Genomic DNA, 19,579 nt, shown 5'->3' with positions numbered 1-19,579 from the left:
ATATATATATATATGTATGTATTGTTGAAGAAGACAAAGAAGACAAAGAAGAAGAAGCTGCTACTGCGGTATAAAGTGTATTGTTTATAGTGGGACTGTATATTGTGGAATTTGGGAAGTTCAATTCTTTCAAAGTTTACTGCGCCAGCAAAAGAGAAAGAGCCAAAATAAAAAATTAAAAAATTAAAAAATAAAAAATTAAAAATAAAAAATATAATAAATAAAAAATAAAGAATAGAAATAAAAAATAAAAAATCAAACTCAGAGTACAAGATTGCTGCTCTTTGTGTTTATTGTTGTTGTTGTTGTTGTTGTTGTTGTTGTTGTTGCTGGTGGGGTGGGTGGTAGTAGGTAGTGCTTGTTGCCGCTGCTGAACTCGCGTTGCTAACGCTGATGCTGGTGAGTGGTGGGTGGTGAGTAATGACGCTAAATGATGCTGCTGCTGCTACTGCTACTGCTGCTGCTGCGGTCAGAGGTCGTAAATAAATAAATAAATAAATAAAAAAAAGGGAGACAAATAATAAAAAATAAAAAAGAAAAAAAAGGAGACTGAATAAAAAAAAATTTTAAATTTAAATTGATTTGATGATTTGTATTATTTACTGTGTATGTATGTGTAGAATTTTGTCTCATACAATATATATCTGTTTTTCCCTTACATTAATATCTATGGACAAATTGCTACTAGTCAGTAATTGGTGGAAGTAGTGTCCGAGTGTTTTTAGTTAGTAATGCTTTAATGCTTGAAGCTGTGGTGGTTGGGTATTAAATGAAATGAAATGAAATGGGAGATGAGCATGTGTTACATGTGTTACAAGTGTTGCTATTTGCTTTGTTGGCTAGAGTCAGTAAGGAATTTCAGCTGAGCTGAGCTGAGCTGAGCTGAGCAGAGAACAAGAAGGACACGCTCTGGAAATCTGTTTTGTTAGGGGAACCAATCACAAAAACTTTGGTGGTGGTGGGTGGGGGGAAATAGAAAGTAAATACAATTATTTAAAAAAATTAAAAAAATTAAAAAATTAAATAAAAATTTAAAGTAACAAAATTTTAGGTAAAAGAGTAAGCCTCTTAGTTGTGTGTAAAGATAAAGAACTCTATGAAATTAGAGGATAGACACAAAAGTGTATGTCTAATAAAAAATTTAAAATTTAAAATCAAAAGCCAACACCCAGATCGGAAGAGGCGCAGTTCTCATAGTTATTGGTTAGGCAAAAGAGATGTAATGTACTTGTCAAATGCCAGTTAAATAAAAAAAAATGAAAAAAAAAGGAAACAAAAAAAGAAACAAAAAAAAAATTGTATACTTTAATGTTTCAATATAGTGTACTGCATACAAAAGAAAAAAAAACTTGTCAAAATATGTACGATAGGGTGCTTGTTCTCCTTGTAAATTAATGTAGCTACCATATGTATACACTAAAAACACTTTAGATAGAGAAAGAGAGAGTCATAGACAAAATTAATTAAAAAAAATAGGGGTACCAATTTTTTTTTTCCTACCAGAATATTTTTGTTTCCAACTTCCACAAAATGAAAAAAAAAAAGAAATAAAAAAGAAATAAAAAATAAAAAAATAAATTTAATCAAATAATAAGCAGAAAGGAAGGAAGGAAGGAAGGAAAGAAGGAGGGGAAGACAAGGGTCGCTTAGCTGGACATCTTTGTCAAAGTTGGAGTTGGCCAATTAAGAAGAAGAAGAAGAAGAAGATAAAAAGGAGGCAAATGACCGAATACAAATCCTCATGTACACGGCACCACTAATTAATTGATCTTCACACTGATTTAATAGTAAACATTGGCACATCCATACTGCCGTCTTTCCTCCCCTTCCCCCACCCACTACCACTCACTATCACCCACTATCACTCACGTCATCTCTACAAATAAAAAAACCAACAATAAAACAATAAACTTAGATCTACTGTGGAGGTAAACAATATTTCAAGTCATACAAAACATGTGAGATTTGAAAAATAGAAAAATAGGCAAAAAAATAATAGAAAAAAAATAAAATGGTAAACATTGTACAAAGATTATTTACAAAGAGATTGAATGCAGTTTTTACACGAGTAAACATTCATACCGTGACTGTCGCAAAGATAAACCTACTTGTTACAACACACACACACACAAAAGAAAAAGGAAATAAGGAAACAGAAAGAAAGAAAGTGAAATGAAGCTAAAGAAAAACACACACACACAAAACAGAGAGAGAAAAAAAACAATTTAACTTAACTCCATATTTGTATTTAACTCCGAACTATATGGACCAAAAGAATGTGAAGATCGAGGAGGTGGAAGTTTCTACACCACCACCTCGATCTTCAACTTAAGCTTGACTTTATCTTCAATACAAGTTGAATTAACAACTAAATATATTATATCCAAGTGTTTTTCTTTTTTCTTTTTCTTTTTTCTGTTTCTTTTGTCCTAAACTAAGGAAACAAACGGTTTTTGGAAACTTATTTTTTTTTTACACATTTGAAATAATAGATTCTACACTCATTGAGATACGATATGAAAGCAGGTACTTTGGAAAAAAAACTTGGTCGAATCTGTCAAATAATATTCTTTTTCCCGATCTGATAAATACTTGTTTCACTCTGCTTCTCCTTCTCCTTCTCCTTCTCCTTCTCCTTCTCCTTCTCCTTCTCCTTCTCCTTGTCCTATTCTTCAGTCAACTCCGTTCACTACTCTAATAACAACATTAGTTGTTCTTCCCTCTCTTTGCACACACCACACACACACCACCTCACATCCCACACCCACTCTTTTTTTCAATAACGTATTCTTAAAGCTGAATCTTTTTTTTTTCCCCACTTAATACAACCTCAATCTCTTATCACATAGCTTTGCGCTACTTTCTCCCTTATATACACACACCCTCCCTCTCGCCTCCTCTCCTCTCCTCTCCCCGCCAAAAGGAAAGGGCAAAAAAAAGTAATAATATTATGAATTATATACCCAATGCTAAGACTAACAAAACAACTTGTACCTCTTAATCAACACATTCTACACCCACTTTATAACTTGTATCTTTAGTGATTTCAATACACAATTTAAGTAAATCACCAAATTGCAACAAAACAATGTCAAAGCCAAAGTCATTCTTATCAATAATCAAACCCTCGTCATTTCGTACACTACTTCAAGCATCTGCTTCGTCTGCTTCGCCCGCTTCAAATGCTCCTGCCGATAATGCACAGGAAACTGCCAATGATCGCCAAACAGTTCCCATTGACGCAACATGGTTTATGCCCAATTCACCACGCAACGCCTTGGAAGAATACCAAAACGAACGCATACCACACGCACGCTTCTTTGACTTAGACAAGTGCAGTCGTGACTCGCCCTATCCACACATGTTGCCTACTCAACAAATTATGGCCAAGACTATCGAGCAATTGGGCAAGGGACATATCAAGCCTCTGGATAATCTAGTCGTGTATGACAAAGTTGGCAATTTTTCAAGCCCGAGAGTCGCATTCACTCTCAAATTGTTTGGTTACGATCGTGTTTATCTATTGGATAATTATCTAAACTACAAAAACTATGACTACCCACTAGACTTGAATTTAATCAAGACTGAATTAATTGAGAGTGAAACAAATGTTGAAAACAAACAAAGTCAAAATCAAACAAAGGTTCACGCACAAGCAGAAACACAGGAACAGGATATTGATGACAAGCATCTACCACTTACAGCTGAAGAGTTTGAAGAACGCTACGACAGAGAAGTGATTGAGTACGAGGAATTGGTCAACTTAATTGAAGAAGACCACATTCACGAGTACTTGGTTCTCGATGCCAGGTCACCAGATAGATTTTCTGGCTCGGCACCAGAACCACGACCAGGCTTATCCTCAGGTCACATCCCAACAGCAAAGAACTTGCCATTCACAAAATTCCTCGACCAAGAACAAAACAACCAATACAAATCCCGCGATGAACTCGAATCTATAGTGAAGGAAGCTGTTGGCGTTGAACAATTGGATGAGATTGCTACAAAATACCCCAAAGGAATAATAGTCATGTGTGGTACTGGTGTTACTGCATGTGTATTGAAATTGGGATTGGAAAATGTATTAAAGTTGCAAAACGTCAATGTGAGATTATATGATGGATCTTGGACCGAATGGGCAATGCGTGCTCCAGAAGAACTCATTGTCAAGGATGTTTGAGACTAAATAAGTATATCATCAAAAGAAAGAAAAAAAGAAAATTTATACTTCGATGTTTACTTGAAAATTCACCAAAGAATTCATTTTTCCTTTTTTGTAAGGATTTGTGGCGTGTTGAAAATATATTAATATAGCAAAATAAGAGAAAACTTTTAACCACTTGAAAATGAAATGACAAGTTAGATGTCAACTGGACTATATGAAGAAAAAAAAAAATCTTTTGGCACGGTGTGACAAGCACTCTCATATGTGTAAATAACATTTATGTATGTATATGATTAGTGATTAAAACTATTCTGGTGTCTGTATACACATATATACATATATATATATATATATATATATTGTACATTAGCTTAAAGTTTTGACTATCCAACATATACAACCACCGGCTATACTTGTTTATACTTGCTCCTCTTGTTTATCTTTTGAGTGGTCTGGCTCTGGAATCGACAAATATTTATACTTTTTCTTTGTAATGTCATATAAATCATTCAATGCCGCATCGTCAACAAACCAACTAACTTTACCCACTGCAGTCTCATTCACAATAGAGCTGGGCAATCCCTTTTCGGGTCTTTCCATTATGGTCTTGATGATCGGAGCCTTGGTCAAACCTTCAACAACGAATACAACTCTTGCCGCATGACAAATGACTGGAATTGTCAATGTGATTCTATTCTCTGGACCCAGTGGTGCTTTTGACACGGGGATACACCATGCCAACTTTTCACGTAAAGCTTCACCTTGGTTGGGAAACAATGATGCAATATGGCCATCTGGTGCACATCCAAGTAATAACAAATCAAACATTGGTAGTTTCACCGAATCCTTTTTGGCAAAGTTTTGAATCAATTGTTTCTCATAGTCATCAGCTGCTTCTTGTGGATCATCAATTAAGGACTCGTCAATGTGAAAGATACGTGGTTTCTTATCACCCTTGATGAGTGAAAAGATTTCCCTTTCAGCTTGGCCATAATTCGAATCTTGGCTCTCAAACGGTACTAATCTCTCATCGGCAAAATAAATGTCCCATTTATCCCATTCGATATACTGTTGTTCATGCATGAGTCCCTGGCTCAAAATTTTTATAAGCGATCCACCACTAATGGCAATCTTGAACCTAATTTCTTGCTTCTTCATTATCTTCTTTTCCTTTTTGATCTTGTTGTTCTGTTGCAAATTGGTTGATGATGCACCAGAAGCAATATTGGTGACACTTTGGCTTTGGCTAAGACTAGGACTATTGGTAGTGGAGCTTGCTCCAGTGTTTGTGCCTGTACTTGGATGGCTTAATGGAGATATGCCATTACCACTACTGTGGGCGATATAAGTGCTACTACCACTATTATTATTATTATTATTATTGTTATTGTTATTGTTATTGGTGTTGTTGACGGTGTTGTTGATGGTGTTGCTGCTACTGCTAATGAGATTATGATTACTATTGCTATTATTACTATTGTTGTTAGCACCATTCATGGCCATTGCGACAGATAATGAGCTATTGGTCTTGGTCATTGATGGACGCTTCATCTGTCCCAGCTTGATCATTTCAATCTGTTTAGCATCTGTTGTATTGTATAAGGTTTGATTCTGAGCCGAGATGATTAAATCGGCAACAGCGTCTGCGACTCCCAAGAATTCGGGGAACGAATAGATTAAGGGAACGGTTGTAGTCATTTTTGTATCTTTGATAAGTGGGCACGTAGTGTAGTATAGCTATAGAAATAGAATTTTATCGTAAATCAACAATGATAGTGATTAGTGAGAATAGTATTGGTCTGGAAAATGGTCCTTGAAGTTTTGATACTAGTATAACTTCTGAACTGCTAACAATTGTCTGTGTAGTCAAGGTTATGGAAAATGGTTTCGAAATGACGTTGATGTACGTATGTGTATATATATATATATATATGTATGTATATGTATATGTTTATATTTATATTTATGTATATGTATATATGTGTGTAGGTGTTTTGTCTAAGTGTTGGTGTACGTAGTTGAATGGGTTATGGCGTAAGGAGTAAAAGGATGAAGATGAAAAGGAGAAGGAGTTAGGGGTTAGAAAAAATGAGGTTTATTCTGTTGGTGTAATGGTATAGTAATCTTTGATTGATTGATTGGTTGGTAAGTGTGGAAGTGGGTTGTAGAGTAATTGAAAGGGAATGGTGGACTTTTCTAGAGATTACCAAATCAACCTGTCCACAAGATTTTTTTTTTTTTTCTGACTCGCACGCATTCGCAAACATTCTCACACATTCTGCGGTTTAGTCATTTCAGTCACTCACTCACTCACTCAGTCACTTACTTACTCAGTCGCAACGACGCCAGCAACACCCTTTTTGGACTTACTTTTGTGAGTAGTGTGGGTCGTGTACAATGGAACAGGGAAAAACAGAGGAAGAGAAAAAAATAAAATAAATACTAATAGTCTCCCTACAAAAAGACTTAATATAACAAAACAAATAGAATATATAAATAAAAAAAAAAAGTTCAATGATAAGAAGTGTTAATTCCGTTTCCTCTGTATGAAAAGCAAAGCCCAAATGGAAAGTTAGATCGTATTACATAAGATAGTATTACATAAGATATTATGTAATACGATAGAAAAGGGGAACTATGAATAGTCAATGACTTTTTTTCCTCATTAAAAAAAGCACGCTTCATCCCCTCTCTAAACCCCCCACTTCACCGCCTCTTTTTTTTTCGCACGCTTCCGTCTTTGATCCTTCCTCACCAGCTAGCAATCGACTAACATTAAGCAGCTGTCGGGATTATTATTAGTACTACTGCTTCTGCTATTAATGGAGCATCAACGTTGACCAATATAGTCCTTTTCTACAAGTTTTTCATCTTTCTATTAATTCCAAATCGTCACCATACACTTGAGTAGCTCTAGACATGGTCTTGATATCTCTTCTATTTTCTTATTTATTGATTGTTTTTTTTTTCTTTTTTCCACAAAATGTAAAAGAAACTAGTCTCTTTTTTCTTTCACTCCCACTTCCCACATTCACTCTGAATTACTGCAAAACACTACTGCCACCGAATCCCGAATAAGACACTTCCCTTTTTTGTCAGTCACATCGACAGCAATTGAGGTTCAGAGAAAGCAATTTGGTGTTTTACTTTGCTTTCTTAATTTTTCTCTCGGTTTTTCTTTCTTTTTTTTTTTTTTGTATTTTTTTGTTTTTTTTCGAGTTGCACGGCAAATAGCAATCACAATTTGTTGCATAGCAATACATGCTGCTTGACAACTTATTAATGTAGCCACAACCCAGCAGTTGAGCACTCGACGTTTGCTCCGTTCTTGTGATATCACAAAAGGTAAATTCTTGATACAGAGAAGTGGGGAAGAAAACATATATGAGTATACGTTGTCAAGTGAATGTGCCCTTTCAAAGTCAAAAAAAAAAAAAAAAAGGTTGGTACTAGCTTTATCAACCAACATTTATTTGAATAGATTTTGGCACAAGTCCTTTCTCTTTTTTTTTACTTTGTTTGGCTAAACCAAAAAATAAAGAGGTCACGTGATTACCGCGGTTTGTTTTTTCTTTCAAGAAAGTTGTGAATCTGCTTCTAGTAAAACTGTGTGGCGTTTTATTTCTTTGATCAGTAATACTCGAATTAGCAATTTGTTTAAGAATTTTAATTGCAAATGTGGTGGATGTACACAAATAAAATGGATAGAACTTTGGAAGATCATATACAAGTATCCTCCCCCTCTTGCCCTGCTTCATTTATTTTTGCTTTGTCATGTTTTCCTTCACTTGTTTTCCTTCACTTGTTTTCCTTCACTTGTTTTCCTTCACGTGTTTCCCCTGTCGTTTTTTTCCCTGACCCACTACTTGGCCTTCATTGATAATAAATTGTTGCGTTGTTGCAACATTACATGGTTGGACAATTGCATTGTCGCACGAGTTCCTATTTGCAAATTCACCTTTTTTGCGACACTGGATGCGCGACACCCACCAATTTATAATTATTAGTTTCCGCTTGTTCCTTCACTCCGACTCCTACTCCCCTCCTAACTCTCTTCTTCTCTTTCTTCCACAACTATGTATACACACTTCCTCTAGTTATCTAATCTCTTGTTTTGTGTAATAAATGTAATGATCCCTTAGAATGTTCTATAATCTGCTAGGCCTCAAAATATAAATTATTAAAAGTATTTAAAAAAGAGTTTAAAAGCAAAAGCAAAAGCAAAAGCAAAAAAAAATCTCAAAAGAAGGTCACCCTACATTTATGCATCAATCACATTAATCAAAGAAATCCAACTCATCCAGAAACAATTCATTTCCTTCTTCTGTTTTTTATCCTTTACCAACTGCCACTATCTGATTATACTATTTAATTGTTTTGTTTTTTTCTTTGTTTTTGGTTCTCCTCCTGTTCCACCATTTCCTAAACAATTAATTACTTACACAGCTTTTTTTTTGGGGGATTATTCAATAACCTTTACAATATAAGCAGTCACTCCACGTCATACCAAGCCAAAAAATGACTATAGACAATTACTTTCAGCTCACGTTTGAGTTGGTTACGGAATACATTGGCCAAATATACCCAGAATCAAACCACTACAAGGTTGTGGGCACAACCAATGAGAATAAACTAAAGCAAGTTGAATTGTACCACTACGATGAGAAATTTCTCATTTTGAGCTTTACCGCAATCAGCGATGTCCAGTCGTTGGTAAATTTACTCAACCTTGATGGAAGATTGGATAACGCATTGATCAATTGGGAATGGTTTGATTTGGACACTATTGAATTTCCCATTGCAGGTACTAGTCAATTGCCCAGAGAATTGGTTGAGAAATTCCAAAAAAAATTTAGAGGCGTTGTCGATAATGAAAAAGTCAGTTCAATATTCCCAAGCAGTACTCAAAGTGAAAAGGAGCATCAACAGCAACAGCAGCAACAGCAGCAACAACAACAACACGTTCAAAAAGATGATTTGAAACAAGGACAGCAAGAACAATCACAGCCAATTGTCGAAGAACACACTGATACAGAAAGTAACTATGCGAAGTCACCTACTCCAGAAGAACCTTATCATCCAACAAACCCGGTATTCACCGGTGGTAATCCTTCTGCCTCAGCACCACAATCTTCCCAGCCTCGGGTACAAAATGCTGCATTCAAAAGACCATCGGATATGCCCGATTTTGAAGATGAATATCAAATAAGAGACCCGGGTCAACCAACTCATGACACATTAGGACAATCCTCGCATCTACCCCCTATAGGTTCCGATGACTTGAACCCACCTGGATTGCCAAAAGATCCAACTTTGAAAGGGTACTTGGATCCTTTGCAAGGCAGCTCACAAGGACCATTAGGAAGCGGAGGAATGCACCCAGATGCAAATCACCCAATTTTCCACCCGGGGCAAGGTGGTGAAAGCAGAGGAATAGGCAGCGGCACAAGCGGGTATAGCGGGTATAGCGGGAGAAAAGGTGTCCCACCCGGTGCCAGATTTGATGACCCATACTCTGAAGAGAATTTAGATGCATTGGGACAAGGTTTACCAGATGGTGGATTGCGTGGTCCTGGTGGTCCTGGATTTGGAGGCAATTTCGGTAACTTTGGTAATTTCGGACCTCCTGGTGGTGGGTTTTAAAGGGCTGTAAAAATTGAAACGGTGTGTAAAAAAAACACAAAAGAGAAATTTGTATTTATATATATATATATATATTTACAGGCTATATAAACAAATTGTATTCTGGCGAGTTTGATACTTATTTTTTTTTTCTGGTTTTTTTTCCTTTGTTTTTTGTAGTTTCCATTTTCTTTTTTTTTTGTAGTTGTCATTTTTCTCCTATTTATGTTTTTTGCAGTTTCCATTTTTGTAGGGTTTTATTAGAAGGGGGAGGAGGATGTCTTTATTCTTGCTCAGTAATGTGGAGTCCGTTACAGGTTCTGGGGTCACATAATGATCCTCTATGAAAGTCAATTGTATTCATTGTTGTGTACACTCTGTCGAGTGTGTAGAGCTCCATTTTATCGACAATTTCTTCCAAATTCGGAAAGATGAAAAAATACTCCAATTCTCGTTCAGGAGTTCCTGCTGTGAAGAAGGTGGCATCGGGAATGTATGGAGGTGTGCGTAGTACGAGTCTTTTTAAAGACTTGGATTGTAATTGCAAAGAATTCAATAATTCAAATGAAAAATCACACAGGTTTGTTACTGAAATTGGTACTGCAAGCTCACGTAGTGAGTTTTGACGTATAGCTCTGCAAAACTCAAACCAGCTCTTTTTACCGATATGAAGGTGTAGACATTTTAAGGAAGTCAATTTTGAAGCAAAATTCTCAATGTCATTTAATTCTGGAAAAGGTTTGCCCATGAATCCAGCAATGGTAAGAGACTTTAGACAGCCGAGGTTTATTTCAAACAATTTGCTGGAAGCTTGTTTTTCAAAACCCATAATGCCCAAACTTGTAGCATGAAATCTCTTGTTTGGGATAAATTGTCTCCAATCCATAATTTGGAAATTGTCGCATGTAAATTCATAATCCTCGTTGCCGAGCAAAGGCAGTTGAAAATCAAATAATATCAGACAATGGGGTTGTTTAAGCTCTTTGTTCAACTCTTGTTGTAAAGCCACTGTTTCATTAATATCGCTACCACCTCCACCAAGTCGATCGGTCAAGATTCTGCAGTTGAGGGTCCTCTGCATAAATCTCAACATTTCGTCATCAACCATTGAATGATTGAAAATTACCAAGTTGTTCAAACAGGTAAAAGCATTTGGACTGCGTAAATATTTTTTGAAATTTGTGTTTGAAAGCACAGTTTGTCCTACAAATGGCGGACCGTACCAGTTTCGCGGAACATGGTGTTTGAGTAGAGAGCCATTGCCATTAGTATCGTAATAAACATAAATGGTTGCATGAAGTCGACGTTTGCATGCACTACAAAAGTGTCTGTGAGTAAGTGATAAATTGATCACATCAATCTGGTTCAATTGTCTCAAGATTAAATTTAAGATATCGTCATTCAAAAGAGTTATTGGAGACAGCAGCTTTTGGATATTAATGACCAATGAAGAAGGTGATAAACTTTGACTATTGGCACCATTGATATTAGAGCTTGTGCTGCTTTCAATAGTCTCTGTAGAATTCGAACCAGTATAGGTTAAATAGTTGTCTGGCATTTAAAAGGAGAAGGGGTAGGGAGAGGGTTTCCGTTTCCTATACAATAGTTTCTAGTGAATATTGGCAAGTACATTTTTGCATTACGTGGTTTGAAAAAAATTGAGAAAAAACAAGAGTGTGCTTAATTAAAGACACACACACACACAAGCGGCTATTTTATTAGGCCCCAACATTGTACTATTCCAATTTCTAATTATTATTTTTAGTAATATTTTTTTTTTTTTGCTATTGAAAATCCTTTCTGTTTTTGAGGGGTTTTTGGGGGGTGGTTGTTTTCTAACAAAGACAATAATAATATTAATAAACAAGTAAACAAATAAGAAGAAAGCCAATTGGGAAGAATGTGTAAAGACGAAGAACACAAACAAAGAAGAAAGAGACGAAAAAGGGAAGTGGTTTATATACAATCTACCTATATATGGCTAAATGCCTTTCCTTTTTTTTGGATTTTACTCAGTTTATATCTTGGACAATTTCGTTGTCTTGACTCAAACCTTTTATTTTGTTTTTGTTTTGGAAGATATTGATGCCAAAAAAAAAAAAAATTATTGTAAAAACTTTAACATACAAAGAAATAAAAGAAACAAAAAAAAAAAAAAAAATAATGAAAAAACAGACGTGTTATTTCCAGAAAATTTTTAGTCACGTGACTTTAACAACTTGACTATGACTTAGAAAAGCGTGTTTGATCAAAAGATGTTGATTTTTTCCAAAAAAAATTGCAACAATAGACTTTCAATTTTCAGCAAAGTTATTGCATAGTCTAGTACTAATTTGTTTTACCAGGCCCATTTGCTATTTTTTTTCAAATGAACAGACTGGTATTTGGAGTCAACTCGATATCATATGTCCTATGACATATGAGCAAGTAAATTACAGAAGATGGAAAACAAAGAACCTGTTCGTTTTACCGTACATTTCTACATTTCTCGTCAAAAGAGTTTTCTCCGCCTCCCCGTTGGTTCCAAAAAAAAAGGTAAATCAAGAGTGCAAAGCATATCAAAGGAAAGCAATGCAATGCAAAGAAGAATACAACAAAGCAGATTCGATTTATGTTTGTAACTCTGGTTATTGATGGATAGTAAGACTGTATGGAAGTGTTTCTATTTTTAGTTTGCATAAGGTCGGTGTTTTTTTTTTTTTATTTTTGTTTCTTATTTTTTTTTCCATATTCTTGCGCTCCCATTTTTAATTTTTTAATTTTTTGGTTCTTTTTTTTTTCTTTCGTTGCAAAGACTCAGCCTTTGAGTAAAAGAACAAACTAAGTGTTTTTTTTTTTTACTTTAGGAAGAGGAAAGATAGGGCTGGAGAAAGAAAACAAAGGTGAAAGACCCAGAACCAACTTTTTGGAGATTTACGATAATGGCTTATATAGCGTTTGAGAAGAATAGCCCAAGAATAGTGGAATCATCATCCATTACAGTAATTTGAGTACAGATGAAAGAACTGCTACATACTAAAGAAGCTATACATGTGTACACTTTGCTCTCTTTCAATCTAAATATATATATATTTAAGCCTATAGGCAATATTCGTAATGTGTTTTACGAACTCTTTCCTTCCCCCCCTTCCCCCCTTTCCCTAGTAGGCTATGGAGGTCAATGGCATATTGTAAATTGTCAAAGTACTGTGGTTGGTGTCACAGTGCGACACACACTGTACGCTCTGTGCCCTCGTTTCCGCTAAGTGAATATTCGGAGAATATTGCACGACATGGGAAACTTGAAAGCTTCAAACGAGATGAGTTAATATAAATAGGAACGAGAAGTGGTAAAATTAACTTATCACTATTATATAGAAATATCGGTTAAATACAGAATTTAGACGGTCAACTACATTGAACACAAATCACTAGGTGAACGTGCGGAGTGTATACTCTCACGATTCTCCTTACTAGTGACTTTGTATGAGACAATTTACTCTCTTAACTTATGAGCATTGAGACCTTTATAGGTGCGATCATTGACAATTACACTTAGTTGGAATATAGCCTATCAAGTCACGAACTCAAACCGCTGGTATCGGTGAGCTACCAGCTCAAACCGATGCTCAGCAGTCGTACACTTGTTACTTGTGACAGTGCTATGCGACAGTTGGTGTAGAATGTTATGGTGGCAGTGCTTCTAATAATAAATTACTGGAATCATACACAAAGTTAAACCAAGCGAAAAAAAAAAGAGTATTTGAAATTACCTTCTACAACAAAACAAACCAAAACAAAACAAATTAAAGAGAAGCAAAGTATATAGTAAGTGGAAAGGATATCCGTTACTCAAGGTATCTTAGCTTGGTAAATGAGTATTTTCAGTTTGACCTTGGAGGGAAGACATCGTTGTAATGATTGTTGAATGATCAATTTCAGTTTGTTATCTCTACAGAAAATATATTTTTATTTTTATTTTTTATTTTTAATTTTTATATTTAATTCTATTTTTTTTCTCTCTTTTTTGTTTGTTGTAAATTTATCCATTTTAGGAAACATAATTGGGAAACCAATTCTATATTGAAAAGTTGTCTTTCTTTTCTTTTTTTTTTTTATTTTTCGCTTCTTCTTCATCATCATCTGTATTCATTTTCGGAATATTAACGTTGGTGTGTGAAAAGTGAAAACAGTATGACTTGCAAGAGCTGGGACATGGAGTTGGGGGAAGGAAAGAGGGAGAGGGAAAGGGAGAGGGAGAGAGGAAGAGGCAGAGAGTAGGTGATTGAGGTGTAATTGGAAAGCTTCAAGGCATAAGATGTGTATACGAGTACTAACAAAAACACCAAATACGCTGTGAGCACATGTCTAATTTTACAATTGGTATAAGTGAATCCATACAGATTTGTATATCTGCCATTTAATTATTACTTTAAATTTTTTTCTTTTATTTGACTCACGAGCGTCTCATAATAGGCAAATTTGATCCGGATATTACTTTGCAGCTTCTTATCGGTCTTCTTGAAACAGCTAAAGAACAACAACAACAACAAAAAAAAAAAATGAACTGTTTCGAAAGAAGAATCCAAACAAAATAGGAAATTTACAATTCTTGTATGTTGTATACTGTTTGTTGTGTTTTATTTTTGGTTGTATCTCTATAATTGGCAGTGCTAACCAAAGGTTTTATACAAATATTTTGCTTATTTTGGTGTGCATGCGTATCGTTGTGAGAGATGATCTATACAGGAACATTTCATTTCTAGAATTTCTGTAAGGTATAAAAAATGGCGGTCAAAAAAAATTACTTTCAACATACAAAAAAACAGACACACAGACACAAAGACTTAGACACGCTGATTCTTTCTTCTTTTCACTTTCACTTTCACTTTCACTTCAACTTTTTTTTTTCCTTACTTTCTTTCCTTCCACCAACTTATTTCAATCTTCAATCGAATCACATCTACAATCTTTTTCCCTTTCATTCACTTTCCTTTCCATAAACCTGTTCTTTTCTTTTCCTTCGAACAAGTAGAGCAAAACAATCACAATAAATAAGAATTGAAAAATAGAAACTATGTGGTATGTAATTGAACAAAATTTTTTTTTTATATATTTTTCTCATTCAAAAGTGAACAACTGCAAACTGGTAGGACAATGTTATGACCTCGTCATGTCCCTTTAATCACATCCTCGACCCTTTACCATTCCACTTGCCCTACCTAGCTCTCTTCATCCATCCACTTTTTTTTGTCCCTTTCTTCCTTTTCTTTCTTTTTCACATGTGTTGATTGCTTTCCATCTACCATTCATGCTATTTCACTTTTTGCCCCTCGTTTTCAAATATGTATATATATATATACATATATGTATATATTTATAAATAAATATCAGAATCAAAGACTAACAAATATTTAGTGGTATTTTTGGATACATAAACTTTTTGGTGGACAAATCAAGAGGCGAAATCATCGATAACCTTATCGAAGGTTTGCAACGATTGGAGTACAGGGGGTACGATTCAGCAGGTTTGGCTGTTGATGGTCACCTTGTTAGAGATGGCGACGAGGAATACATGAACAGCATTATCGTCAAAACCCCAGGTAAGGTTAAGGTTTTGAAACAAAAAATCATTGACGACAAAATTGACAGATCGGCTGTATTTGACAATCACGTGGGTATTGCCCACACTAGATGGGCTACTCACGGTCAACCTAAAGTCGAAAACTGTCACCCACACAGATCTGATGCCTCAAGAGCTGAATTCATCGTTGTCCATAACGGTATCATCACAAATTATGCCGCATTGAGAAAATATCTCTTGTCTAAAGGTCACCAGTTTGAAAGTGAAACCGATACTGAATGTATCGCTAAATTGTTTAAACACTTTTACGACTTGAACTTGAAAGCGGGAGTCTCTCCAGACTTTAATGAATTGACAAAACAAGTTTTGCACGAATTGGAAGGCTCATATGGTTTATTGGTAAAATCATACCACTTTCCAGGTGAAGTGTGTGGTACCAGAAAAGGTTCACCATTATTGGTTGGTGTCAAAACTGAAAAGAAGTTGAAAGTTGACTTTGTCGATGTTGAGTTTGAATCCAATGCAGCAGCAGCAGCCCAACAACAACAGCAGCAACAGCACCAACAACAACAACAACAACAACAGCAGCAACAATCAAATGGCGGCAACCTTTCATTATCCAATGGTGCAGGCGCTGCTGGTGCTAGTGGCGTCCCAGACTTGGGTTTCATCCCAGTTGTTCCTGGTGATTTGAGAACATCACAATCAAGAGCATTCCTTTCCGAGGATGATTTGCCAATGCCAGTTGAATTCTTTTTGAGTTCTGACCCAGCCTCCGTTGTCCAACATACCAAGAAAGTTTTGTTCTTGGAAGACGACGACATTGCACACATTTACGATGGTGAGCTTCACATTCACAGAGCTTCAACCAAGAGTGCAGGTGAATCTACAGTTAGGCCAATCCAAACTTTGGAGATGGAATTGAATGAGATTATGAAAGGTCCATACAAGCATTTCATGCAAAAGGAAATTTTTGAACAACCAGACTCCACTTTTAATACCATGAGAGGAAGAATTGATTTTGAAAACCACACTGTGACATTGGGTGGCTTGAAAGCATTTTTACCAACTATTAGGAGGTGTAGAAGAATCATTATGATTGCTTGTGGTACATCGTACCATTCATGTTTGGCTACCAGATCCATTTTTGAAGAATTGACCGAGATCCCAGTAAGTGTTGAGTTGGCAAGTGACTTTTTGGACAGAAAATCTCCAGTTTTTAGAGACGATACCTGTGTGTTTGTCTCTCAATCTGGTGAGACCGCCGACTCGATACTCGCGTTGCAATACTGTTTGGAAAGAGGCGCGTTAACCGTGGGTATTGTTAACTCCGTTGGCTCGTCCATGTCTAGACAAACACATTGTGGTGTTCACATCAATGCTGGTCCAGAAATTGGTGTTGCCTCTACTAAAGCCTACACTTCGCAGTACATTGCGCTTGTCATGGTTGCTCTTTCGCTTTCCAATGACTCCATCTCCAAAGCAAAAAGACACGAAGAAATTATTGAGGGATTGCAAAAGATTCCTGAACAAATCAAGCAAGTGCTCAACTTGGAATCAAAAATTAAACAGTTGTGTAACGATAACCTCAATGACCAGAAATCGTTGCTCTTACTAGGAAGAGGGTACCAGTTTGCCACTGCTTTGGAAGGTGCATTGAAAATTAAGGAAATCTCGTACATGCACTCTGAAGGTGTGCTTGCTGGTGAGTTGAAGCACGGTGTATTGGCCTTGGTTGATGATAAATTACCAATCATTGCATTTGCAACAAGGGACTCATTGTTCCCCAAGACAATGTCTGCTATTGAGCAAGTTACTGCTAGAGATGGTAGACCTATAGTCATTTGTAATGAAGGTGATGCCATCGTTTCAAACGATAAAGTTCATACCACATTGGAAGTTCCACAAACCGTGGATTGCTTGCAAGGATTATTGAATGTGATTCCTGTACAATTAATCAGTTATTGGTTGGCTGTGAATAGAGGTATTGATGTTGATTTCCCACGTAATTTGGCCAAATCGGTCACGGTTGAGTAGGAAATGAATTGAGAGGATGTCCAATAATGATCCCAATTGGAAACAAAAAGAGGTATTTTTTGATCATATTTTATTTAGTGATTGATTAACAATTTTATTTAATGCAACTTTATTACCATATCAACTCTATGTACATTTCTAAAAACTCTTGTTGTTGTTGTTGTTTTTTTTTTATTATTTTTTTTTAAAAAAATGGAAAAGAGACCTATAACCAATTTGGCTTAGAATATTGAAAATCATAGGACAAAACATTAAAACAAGACCGAAGACAAAAGAACAAAAAAAATCAAAATTCTCAATTTAGATTTGTTACTTCAAGATTTTTGAACTCATTTCCTAGTAAAGTATCCGCTGCTCCCTAAAAACGCAGCAGAACTGTCCAAAACTGAATCTCCAAAGTTCAAAAATTTTCCTGCATATGTCCTTACATCCTTATTTTCAATCAAGTCCAAGTTGGGTTGAACACCAGTTGATCTTTTCAAGCCGGCAAAAAATGCACTAATGAGAACAAGATCAACACCAATGTGCGCTACTCTTCCGATCATTATTTCAGGTGGTATGTGTGTGGATGTGGCGATAATGTATGGTTCTTTTTCAACGAACTAGTAAATTATTCTCAAGTAAGCTTTTAATACGGCAATGGGTAGGCTCACTAGGTGTATTCACTAGACAACTCCAGAATAATTAATAATCAGTGCTCAAAAAATATCTTAGTGCACAATCTTGTGGCGCTTATGCTGAGTGGATGATTGATTGGGTGTAATTGATTGATGGTATGGGGTAAAATGATAAGGAGACCATTTATGAATTGTTGTATATGGCTGGGTGCGTGTATATATGGAGGGAATTGAGCCTCGGGACACGCCAAAGTTGATGTAGCGAGATTTAAAGAGCTTAAAATTCCTAACGGAGAATGACAGTGTCGATTTAAATTGTGAATGTAGTTGAGCTCCAAGGATGAAATATAACAAATGAGTTTGGGAATTTCAATCAAGCATGAAAAAGAATAAAGTTGAATCCCAATAATGTTTGCAATGGAATAAGATTCTTGTCCTTTTGCGACAACTTATATGAACCGTTTCAGCAATTGTCACTTTTTTATTTTCTTTTCCCTTTTTTTGAATATGATATGAAACAAAGAGAATACTTAACGACATAAGAGGTGCAAATTTCTTTCAATATAGTCGTCAACAATATTTTAGTTGTCTTAATTTGCAAAAGGCAAAAGGCAAAAGGTAAAACTGAGCTAAACAAAACATCAAATGGTTACATGGATTGATTATTTGCAATGTTAAATTTCATTCGTGTCATTAGCCCTTCACTGCACGAATAAAATCGATGGAGCATTTCTCCAATTTTGTTTGGAAAAAAGTGAATTGAATCGTTATTCAGACAACAGCATCAACTCAAAGTTTAGAACGCAAAAAGATCGGATCAGTTCAAAACTTATTTCACTTTTCATTACATTACATTTTTTTCCTTCAATTTTTTCCTTTCATTATTTATTTATCTCCTTTCTTTTTTCTTTTTTCCTTTTTCTTTTTTTTTTTTTCATTCTTGGATTTGAATATCTCTTATTCATATTACTAACTAGAAAACTAGAGATTCAGTTACGTTAATGTTTGGACATGGTCATTGCGATGAGAAATATTGGAAATTGGGTTGCATATATTTTCCTTGGAGCTGCTGTGCTATTAAATTGTTGCATTTGGTGTTTGATGGTGTTATAGCCATTTTTTCTTTTCTTGTTCTAGCTCTTATCTTTTGCTCTCGCTCCTTAATGGTCATCTTTACCTATGCACACCACTAGATATATTGGACAAAAAAAAGAGTTAATAGTTTGATACTTGTTCTTACATGTCCACAAATGCTTCCATGGGTTCTTCTTCGTGTTGTTAGATTTTGTGGTGGTATGTGCTCGAATAAGACTTTTGGGATTTTAGAAATTTTAACATGGCTGGACAGACAATAGTGACAACAAAGCTACACTTGGTAGCACATGTGAGCAGTCTGCGGTGTGGAAGATTTTCAATGGGAACTGGTGGAGGTTCAAACTGGAAAGCATTTGCCCTGAATAAGTAAGTACTTGAGACAGACACAACAAAGCTATAGGGTGTTGCGCTTGAACCAAACAACACGGATAGGATTGTTGTTCTCTTATTTTCTTTTGATATACTATATTAAGTAACAAT

General features: G+C 35.6%; 6 protein-coding genes across 6 annotated transcripts; 3 read left to right on the top strand and 3 right to left on the bottom strand. All coding sequences in view use genetic code 12, as the record gives it.

The window, feature by feature from the left end:
* Positions 1-3,088: 3,088 nt before the first annotated feature.
* Positions 3,089-4,180, top strand: tum1 (sulfurtransferase; the record flags this gene model as incomplete). Its single annotated transcript, XM_001526149.1, has 1 exon — positions 3,089-4,180. The coding sequence occupies one exon, from the start codon at positions 3,089-3,091 to the stop codon at positions 4,178-4,180; it is 1,092 nt and encodes a 363-aa protein (XP_001526199.2).
* Positions 4,181-4,582: 402 nt separating this feature from the next.
* Positions 4,583-5,863, bottom strand: SOL1 (suppressor of los1-1; the record flags this gene model as incomplete). The annotated part of the gene is made up of 1 exon (XM_001526148.1): positions 4,583-5,863. One exon carries the CDS (start codon positions 5,861-5,863, stop codon positions 4,583-4,585), a length of 1,281 nt encoding a protein of 426 aa, XP_001526198.2.
* A 2,820-nt stretch (positions 5,864-8,683) lies between these two features.
* PVL30_003599 (uncharacterized protein) lies at positions 8,684-9,808 on the top strand (the record flags this gene model as incomplete). The annotated part of the gene is made up of 1 exon (XM_001526147.1): positions 8,684-9,808. The coding sequence occupies one exon, from the start codon at positions 8,684-8,686 to the stop codon at positions 9,806-9,808; it is 1,125 nt and encodes a 374-aa protein (XP_001526197.1).
* Positions 9,809-10,070: 262 nt separating this feature from the next.
* PVL30_003598 (uncharacterized protein) lies at positions 10,071-11,345 on the bottom strand (the record flags this gene model as incomplete). The annotated part of the gene is made up of 1 exon (XM_001526146.1): positions 10,071-11,345. The coding sequence occupies one exon, from the start codon at positions 11,343-11,345 to the stop codon at positions 10,071-10,073; it is 1,275 nt and encodes a 424-aa protein (XP_001526196.2).
* Positions 11,346-14,843: 3,498 nt separating this feature from the next.
* Positions 14,844-17,387, top strand: GFA1 (glutamine--fructose-6-phosphate transaminase (isomerizing); the record flags this gene model as incomplete). The annotated part of the gene is made up of 2 exons (XM_001526145.2): positions 14,844-14,848; positions 15,185-17,387. 2 exons carry the CDS (start codon positions 14,844-14,846, stop codon positions 17,385-17,387), a joined length of 2,208 nt encoding a protein of 735 aa, XP_001526195.2.
* A 329-nt stretch (positions 17,388-17,716) lies between these two features.
* On the bottom strand, positions 17,717-17,932 carry PVL30_003596 (uncharacterized protein; the record flags this gene model as incomplete). Its single annotated transcript, XM_061119493.1, has 1 exon — positions 17,717-17,932. One exon carries the CDS (start codon positions 17,930-17,932, stop codon positions 17,717-17,719), a length of 216 nt encoding a protein of 71 aa, XP_060975476.1.
* Between the last annotated feature and the right edge of the window lie 1,647 nt (positions 17,933-19,579).

The sequence above is a fragment of the Lodderomyces elongisporus genome, chromosome 4 (genome assembly GCF_030384665.1).
Source record: "Lodderomyces elongisporus chromosome 4, complete sequence".
In the NCBI taxonomy this organism is placed as follows: domain Eukaryota; kingdom Fungi; phylum Ascomycota; class Pichiomycetes; order Serinales; family Debaryomycetaceae; genus Lodderomyces; species Lodderomyces elongisporus.
This window is presented reverse-complemented; position numbering and strand designations above follow the sequence as displayed.